The sequence below is a fragment of the Bombina bombina genome, chromosome 6 (assembly GCF_027579735.1).
Source record: "Bombina bombina isolate aBomBom1 chromosome 6, aBomBom1.pri, whole genome shotgun sequence".
Lineage (NCBI taxonomy): Eukaryota > Metazoa > Chordata > Amphibia > Anura > Bombinatoridae > Bombina > Bombina bombina.
This window is the reverse complement of record NC_069504.1, coordinates 645,794,794-645,804,646: the sequence shown is the minus strand read 5'-3', so window position 1 is coordinate 645,804,646 and position 9,853 is coordinate 645,794,794. Positions and strand designations below refer to the sequence as shown.

Below are 9,853 nucleotides of genomic sequence, written 5' to 3'. Positions count from 1 at the left end.
GACGTCTGCTGAGTTCGGCAGTTAACTCCCCCCCTCACACACAATTACTTTTTTGAAGAATACTGTGAATATATTGGAGTTTATTTTCATTTTCCCTAGATATCTACAAGTTGTAATATATTTCAACTTGCTGACTTTGTTTCTGTGCTAAAGCCTGTTAATTAATATTTACCAATTAAAACATGAAAATTAGCAAACAAAGAAATTAAAGTCAAAATTAAACTTTCCTGATTCAGATAGAGCATGTAATTTTAAGACACTTTAAAATTCACTTCTATTATCAAGTGCATTTTGTTCTCTTGCTATCCTTTGTTGGAAATAATATGTACATATCTTTCTTTGTTCTCTTGGTATCCTGTGTTGAAAAGTATATGTACATATCTTACACTACTGGGAGCTAGCTGGGGATTGGTGACTACACACATTTTCCCTCCTGTCATTTCAGCTAGCTCCTAGTAGCACAGTTATATACAAGCAACATATAACATTTTAGAGTATTTTTGCACTTTATTTTCTTTTAATAGCAAATAGTGCCAGTAAATAGTTGTTATCTCTTTTGTTTTTATCCTTTATAAAAATGTACAAATTGATTTCTAACTAAAGTTAATGTATTTTTCAGAAATGAATGTGTCTCTAGGCCTGAACAGAAAAAACTGCAACAATGTCCTATGGACCAGCAGCCCCTGTGGATTGAACGCAACCAGGTCTTCATATAACCGGTCGAATCATAATTTTCAGCTCCCCACCTTCTCTTCTGCCGCTAAAGCACGAGTTATTATCACCTTTGTGCTGTTTGCATTGTCAGCTTTCTGCAATCTGGCTGCACTCTGGGCAGCTGCACGCACCAGCCGTAAGAAAAGGTCCCATGTGCGAATCCTCATACTCAACCTCACCACGGCTGACCTTCTTGTGACCTTCATTGTTATGCCTCTGGATGCCATTTGGAATATCACAGTGCAGTGGCAAGCAGGTGACATAGCTTGTAGGATCCTCATGTTTTTAAAGCTGCTCTCTATGTACTCTTGTGCATTTGTCACTGTGGTTATCAGCTTGGACAGGCAGTCTGCCATTCTCAACCCACTGGGCATCAGTGAGGCCAAAAAGAAAAATAAGATAATGCTTTCAGTAGCCTGGGTGATGAGCTTTGTACTGTCTTTACCACAGGTAAGGTATATTTTGGATATTTTTTTTCTTCAGACAAAACAAAGGTTCTACATACTTTTATTTAAATGAGGTATTATGTTTTTAGCAAACTAAAGATATCTGTAGAACTAGACATAAACTTAAAAAGCACAGCGCTCCATGAAACTCATTATATTCATTAAAAAGTCAATGCATGGCTTCCAGTTCCCTTAAAATACTACATTCTTTAATTAATTTAAAATATCAATTTTTCATTTTTTTTATATTTTAAATAAAATGTACACTATTTCTGCAGTATTTAAGCCACCAGCAACCACTGTGTTTTGGCGTTGTTACAAATACGTTAAAAGTGTGGTACAGTAAATAAAATGCTGTATTCCTTGAGCCATTGTCATTTGCTTACAGCCTGAATGATCATTACCTTGGAGAGACACTGTGCAGCATTGTAGTTGCTCTTTCTCCCTTGAGGTAACAACCATTTTGGAATACACTTCCACATTAATTAAAGGGACATGAAACACAAAATATTTATTTTATGATTTAGGTAGAACATAGAAAAATAATAATAGAGAAACCTATTCCAAAAAATGTATTAAATCATAATCATAATTTAATCCTAGAGGTATTCTGGTATGCAATTTACAGATCAAAAAAAGTCTAGTTTTTCAAGGAGTCTTTACTCTATCACCTCCCCATTTAGGGCTGACATATGCTCTATTGTCTTCCATATGCTCTATATATGGGTTGGTGGGAGCTAAATCACATCTTTGATAGATAATCCATTTGATCATCATTTAGCATTGTATAAGTGCTATATAGATTACCTGATTTTTGTTTGGCGGGAAGCTCAGAGCAAGCCGAGAATTTTGTAAAATATCTTAATACCAATTTTTATGGTTTAACTTTTACAAGCAAATTCAATCATTCTGAGATTTCATTTTTGGATATTAGGCTATTTGGTGATTTGGGCACTGGGACGGTGACTACAACCACATATAAAAACCTATTGGTAGAAATACATTATCACATGCCAAGAGTTGTCTCCATCGCCATAAACCACTGGCCATTGCAAAAGTGAATTCATCAGATTAAAAAGGAATTGTTCAAACCACAATGATTAATCACAATCCAAACAACTCTCTGATAGATTAACCCTTTAACGACGCATGTCGTACAGGGTACGTCACACACAAACTGGTCTTTAAAGACCAGCGACGTACCGTGTACGTCGTAAGGGTTTCAAGAGGCTGGAAGCGATCCTTCCAGCTGCTTTCAATATTGAGGCATCACTGCAATACATTTTTTGGCACACTGATGCATCGAAAAGTGATGGTGCCGATCGTTGGTGGGTGGGAGCGATTTCAGGGAGGCGGGTGGGTGGCCCATCGCTGGGGAACTTCCTTCTGTTGCTCATTTGGACCCTGTATGCACAATAAAGGTCGTTTTTATTGATCACAGCTGGAGAGTAATTTTCTTTGTGGAACTTCCTTCTGGCCAGCAGAGATGTCGGTTGCACGCGAAGGAGGTGAAGGGATCTAGCAGAGCACCCTTAAAAATTCAGAGTGCTGGGCAGCGGGAGAGAGGGAGGTGGGTGGCAGAGGAGGAGGGGGGTTACTTTTAAAAAGCGATCTGGGAGGGGGAAGGGTATGAAGGGGGGCAGCTACACTACAGAAAAAGTGAGGGTTTTTTATAAAAAATATTAAATTTTATTGCAAAGTGGGTACTGGCAGACAGCTGCCAGTACCCAAAATGGTGGGGAATAATTAGTGGGGGAGGGTTAGAGAGCTCTTTGGTGGGGATCAGGGAGGTTGGGGGCTAAGGGGGGCAGAATATGATTTTTTTTAAAAAGAAAAACCTAACCCCCCCCCCAAAAAAACGTTTATTTTAGTACTGGCAGACTTTCTGCCAGTACTAGATGGTGGGGGCAATTGTGTGGTGGGGAAGGGAAGAGAGCTATTTGGTAGGGATCAGGGGGGGATGTGTCAGGTGGGAGACTGATCTCTACACTAAATCTAAAATTAACCCTTCAAGCTCCCTACAAGCTACCTAATTAACTCCGTCACTGCTGGGCATAATACAAGTGTGGTGCACAGCGGCATTTAGCAGCCTTCTAATTACCAAAAAGTAATGCCAAGTCCATATATGTCTACTATTTCTGAACAAAGGGGATCCCAGAGAAGCATTTACAACCATTTGTGCCATAATTGCACAAGCTGTTTGTAAATAATTTCGGTGAGAAACCCAAAGTTACTGAAAAAGTTCACTGCATTTGGCGGTGAAATGGGGGCATGAAATATCAAAATGGGCCTAGATCAATACTTTGGGTTGTCTACTACACTACCATAAAGCTAAAATTAACCCTAGAAGCTCCCTACATGCTCCCTAATTAACACCTTCACTGTTGGGCATAATACAAGTGCGGTGCGCAGTGGCATCTAGCGGCCTTCTAATTACCAAAAAGCAACGCCAAAGCCATATATGTCTGCTATTTCTGAACAAAGGGGATCCCAGAGAAGCATTTACAACCATTTGTGCCATAATTGCATAAGTTGTTTGTAAATTATTTTAGGGAGAAACCTAAAGTTTGCGAAAACATTTGTGAAACAGTGAACGATATTTTTTATTTGATCGCATTTGGCCATAAAATGGTGGCATGAAATATACCAAAATGGGCCTAGATCAATACTTTCTAAATAAATATATATATATATATATATATATATATATATATATATATATATATATATATACACATATTAAGGAATATTCAGGGATTCCTGAAAGATATCAGTGTCCCAATGTAACTAGCGCTAATTTTTTGAAAAAAAGTGGTTTGGAAATAGCCAAGTGCTACTTGTATTTATTGCCCTATAACTTGAAAAAAAAGCAAAGAACATGTAAACATTGGGTTTTTCTAAACTCAAGACAAAATTTAGAAACTATTTAGCATGGGAGTTTTTTGGTGGTTGTAGATGTGTTACAGATTTTGGGGGTCAAAGTTAGAAAAAGTGTGTTTTTTTCCATTTTTTCCTCATATTTTTTAAAATGTTTTATAGTAAATTATAAGATATGATGAAAATAATGGTATCTTTAGAAAGTTCATTTAATGGTGAGAAAAACTGCATATAATATGTGTGGGTACAGTAAATGAGTAAGAGGAAAATTACAGCTTAACACAAACACCGCAGAAATGTAAAAATAGCCCTGGTCCCGAACGGTAAGAAAATTTAAAAGTGTTGTGGTCACTAAGGGGTTAATCATAATAAGACTATCTCAGACAAAGAAGGGAGATATATTTTAGTACATGGTCAAATACAAGGAGTGGAAGTCCTGTTATGCAATATATATGCACCAAACGAAAAACAAGATTTTTTTTCAACACATAATACATCTGTTAGATTTTAACATTGATCTTCAGGCCTTGGTTTACTCATCACATTTAAACACCTTCAAAAAACAAATTCAATCTAAAACTATGGCAAAAAAACATTATACATTTATTGTCTCCACACTCATTAATAGATACATGGAAATCCTAAATGGGGTTACTATGGATACTACCTATTTTTCTGTAGCCCATAGTAGCTACTCTAAATTAGACTACATTTTGATAAGTCAAATCCTCTGACCCACTCTCATCTCAGCGGATATACATGTATGCACATGGTCAGACCACTCCATAGTACAGACATTGTTAGGGGGCTTTCGGAATCCCAATAGAACTCCTACTTGGACATATGACCTCTCATGCCTTAAAAACCCGAAAGTTAAGACAGACACACTTAAAGCGATGGAAGAATACTGGAAGATCAATTTAGGCTCCACGACAAGTCCCATCTCAGTTTGGGCGGCCCATAAAACGGTTATTAGAGGAATACTAATAAAGGAGGCAGCTAGACCTAAAAAGGAAATTAACTCTACTAATACTAACTTCTTTTCTGAGATAGACAATTTAGAAAAAGAACATAAAAGAACACAAGCCACAAATATATTAGGTAAACTACAACAGAAGAAGAGAAGACAACTGAACACAATTTTAAACGACCAATCAGTAAAGCTAGCACATAGGTTAAAAACAAATTATCTACTATACGCTAACAAACCTAACAAGTACCTAGCTAAAAAAAATTAGAGATAACTACACAGCTGTCTCTATTCCGACATTACAGAAACCAGGCGGCAAATTCACATCACACCCTGAAGAGATAGTGGACTCCTTTGCTCTATACTACAGCAAATTATATGACGGCAAAAAAGTCCGACATGACGGTAAGATGCAAGAGTTAATACACACATTCCTCAATGACACTAACTTGAGACAGATAACAGAAGAGGATAAAAATAAACTTAATGCTAATGTTACACATCTAGAGATTAGTCAAGCTATTAAAGACCTCAAGCCTGGAAAGGCTCCGGGACCAGATGGTCTGCCAGGAAAATATTACAGACTTTTTGCCTCAACCCTGATTCCCCATTTGGTGCGGTTCGCAAATCATGTACTTGAAGGTCATCAACTCCCTAGAGACCTATTACAGGCTAAAATCATTGTGATACCTAAACAAGGAAAAAACCTGGCTCACTGCACTAGTTACAGACCAATATCCCTTTTTAATCAGGATATTAAAATAGTGAAAAAAATTCTGGCCAACAGACTAAAACACATTTTACCAAATATAATTCACCCCGACCAGGTTGGTTTAATCAAAGACAGGGAAGCCCCAGACAATGTATGGAGGATGGTAGCTGTATTGGACTATCTTACAGAATGAAAAATGTCTTCTCTGCTCCTGTCATTGGACGCAGAGAAGGCATTTGACAGGGTTGACTGGACCTATATGCATAGCGTCCTGGACAGAATTGGATTTGGCAGACAATTCATCACTGCAATCAGAACCCTTTACTCTTGCCTCACAGCACATGTTAGAGCGATAGGACACCAATCCAAGACTATAGAAATATTAAATGGGACTAGACAGGGATGCCCACTGTCCCCTCTTTTGTTTGCTATCTGCATGGAGTCCCTTGAGGCAAAAACAAACGCGCCTCTAAAGACATCTCAGTTCTAGAATTAGGAGATATATCTCATAAAATCACCTTATTTGCAGAAGATGTACTATTAACCCTTACCAGGCCCCTAATCTTTCTACCAAATATTTATGATGTTCTCCACAAATTCTCTGTGATATCAGGGAATAAGATAAATTTGGATAAAAATGAGCCACTTCCCATAGCCATGCCAAAACTTACTGTTAAATTAATTGAAGCCAATTTTGACCTCAAATGGGTAAAAAAACACTACTTAGGAGTCAAATTAACCCCGGGCTCCAATCAACTATACTAATCAAATTACACACCACTATTTAATAATATTCGCAAGGACCTTTTAAAGTGGAGAAAATTTAATTTCTCAAGATATGGAAGGTTATCTTCTATAAAAATGAATATCCTCCCTAGGATTATGTATTTGTTCAGAGTGTTGCCGATTAAGCTAGATAGACAAAACATAGACTCCTTACAAACAGCCATCCACAATTTTCTGAGGGGGAACAAACAAGCCCGAATTCATCATCAAACTCTCACATGACACAGGCAATTGGGAGGGGTTGGTGTACCAAATCTATGGGACTACTATCGTGCATCCAGATTAGCACAAATTTCCCTCATGAGCAGGAGAGGAAAATTGAAAAATGGTCTTGTCCTTAAGGGGTTAAAAGAGAGAGGGTATTCCAAAAAGATCATAAAACAAGCCAAATCCACTGCTGATAGATTAAATAGGATGACACTTTTGAAAGACACGAAACAGATTGGAGCTAAGTGTTTCAGTAATAATGGAGTTACATTTGTATCGCAATATAGCTCACAATATGAACAGATTTGCAACATTATAAGGTAACACTTCCCTCTTCTCTCAGCAGATGAAAACTTGATCAATGTTGTTAAGGAGGGTTGTAAATCCAACAATAAAAGAAATGTTACGATTGGGAATATGGTCTCTCTTTCTCAGTTACGCACTGTGGGCCAGATTAGAGTGCAAATTTTTGAGCGGGTTATCACTGGTTTACCCAGGGGCGAAACTACAGGGGGTGCAGAGGTTGCAATAAAAAAACGTTGACCTGCCACTGCCTGCACTGATATCATGTGAGTGTGACATGATGCTTCACTACTGTCTATGACTACAGGGGTTAGTGTTTCTGTTTTACCCATTGGTGTTTATGTGTGTGTGTGTGTGTGTGTGTGTGTATGTGTGTATGTATGTATGTGTGTATGATTGTGGAACCAGCAAATTACAGACCTTGTTACTACAGCATCGGGGGGAGATAAACAGTGTCAGTCTATATAGTACCACTATATACAGTACCGGGGGCTGGACCATGTCACAGACTACTGTGGTCACTTTATAAAGTACTGGGGTGGGTAGGGTCAGGCCAGCCATCTCACCGGCAGATTACAGACTGTGTCACTGACTCACTATATACAGTACTGGTGGGTTAAACAGTGTCACTATATATAGTAATAGGGGGTCAGACCATCTCACAGACTGTGGGCACAGGGTACCTCCTTTTGCAGACATGTAATCTGATTCACATTTTTTTTCTGTGTTAAATGTAAAAAAAAAAAGAAGATATGTATCAAATTCACTTTTTTTGGGGGGTGGGTGGGGCCCTTCTTAGATTCTTGCACCTGGGCCCTGTGGTTTCTAGTTACGCCTCTGGGTTTACTGCTGGTATTACGAGCTGAAAGTAAACGCGATCACTTGAGGAGCTCAATTGCGATTTATGCTAGAATGATCTCAACGACTTTAGAGCTCTAGTTAGCAGTTTTGCAAAACTAAAAAGTTACACAAAACAAAAAAAATACATTACAAAGTATATTTACACTCATAATAACACTGTCTAATAAACATTATTTAAAACAAATATTGCACACAAAAGTTACAAAGTATTTTTACGCTTTTAATAACAATGTCTAATAAAAATTATTTTAAAAAAAACATTGCACATAAAAGTTATAAGGGCTCAAGCATATGAGGTCTCAGGTGTTAGAAGAAGAAAAAAAGGCAGGAAAAGGGCTTTAACATAAAGATACATACATATACATCTCTGGATATGTATGTTCAGTCCGTTTCCAATCAACAAATAATCTTGCCATTTTTGTATTTATGAGATTAATCTTCTGGTTGACATTAATAATACTGTATTCGCTGTATGATTCTCTCTATGTAATGTGCATATATATTATGTTGTATGGTAACTAATATCTGATTAAGCAGCTGTGTTATTACTGACAACCAATGGCAGGTCAGTATGAGGTTTTAAATCTTGTGTAGTTTATTGTGCATATTAAAGGGACATGAAACCCCCAAAAAATATTTCATGATTCAGATAGAGAATACAATTTTAAACAACTTTCCAATTTACTTCTATTATTTCATTTGCTTCCTTCTCGTGTTATCATTTGTTGAAAGGTTTATCTAGACAAGTTCATGTGCAGCAGAGAACCTAGGTTCTAGCTGTTGATTGATGGCTGTATATATATATTGAATGTGATTGGCTCACCCATGTGTTCAGTTAGAAACTAGTAGTGCATTGCTACTCCTTCAACAAATGATACCAAGAGAATGAAACAGATTAGATAATAGAAGTAAATTAGAAACTTGTTTAAAATTGTATTCTCTGTCTTAATCATGAAAGAAAAATTTTGGGTTTCATGTACCTTTAAGCTATGAGTATGGCAGTTTAGCCAAAACGCATAAGCGTATTCACCTGCTGCCTTTTTAGAATGCTACCATTGTAATTTGTGTCGATTTTTTCCATTGTATGGTTTACTAACGCTTTTAAATAAATGCTAAGTTTGATTTATATCATCATAAGAATGTCGCTCTTACTTTGAACTTTTATAGTCTTTACTTTGCCAGTAATTGAGCGATCATCCCCCTTGATTTTTCAAAGTACTTTCTCCCTTGGACGAACTGTGGCCACTAATGTGAGGAGGACTGTTCATGATTTGCAGTATGCTGTAACCCAGGCCCGGCACTTACACAAGGCAATTTAGGCAATCGCCTTAGGGCGCCTCAGCAGTGGGGCGCAAATTTGATAGCACTGATTTAAAAAAAAAAAATCAGTGCCTGTATAACTCCTCCTCCACCCTAAAGCACGCACGGCGCTCTGTCACACCCACCACTCACCCCTCTTTCATCCCAGCCGGTGTATGTGAGTACAGACACTACAGTCCGGTACGGTACTCCGGGTATTTTGGGGCTTTAAGATAATGAAAACAAGCGTTACGCGTATTGTACATACTGAGGTAAGGACTTGTATTTTGGTTAAAGGATAATTTGAAATAGGTCTGTATTACATGATTATAAGCTCTATGCTGTAATCAATGCCTCATTGTCTATCTGGTCTGAGTCTGACCTCCGTCCTCCAATCGCCGCCCTCGTCCAATCCTGTGACTGATCCTTGGCACTTGGGTAATGACAGGTGGCCGCAATTTTTCAATATGTTCTGATAAACAAGGGGTGCAGACAGAGAGAGAGGGATATGATTAACCCCTGCTGATATCCAATTCTCATCCCGCTCTGAAGGACACGGCTGGCACTGCAGACTATTTGAGCTTCAATCACATCCACACATAGGACTGGAGAGATTCTCGCAATGCCTTAGAAATTGCTCATAACAGCACATGTTTAAGTGCAGTACACGCAGACTGT

General features: G+C 38.0%; 1 protein-coding gene across 1 annotated transcript in view; it reads left to right on the top strand.

Annotated features, from left to right (window-relative positions):
- The first annotated feature begins 621 nt into the window (after positions 1-621).
- Positions 622-9,853, top strand: part of LOC128662182 (putative gonadotropin-releasing hormone II receptor) — a 129,670-nt gene continuing 120,438 nt past the window's right edge. Inside the window, exon 1 of the mRNA XM_053716009.1 lies at positions 622-1,164. Within this exon, the coding sequence (XP_053571984.1) occupies positions 622-1,164 (543 nt within the window). The remainder of the gene's footprint in view (positions 1,165-9,853) is intronic.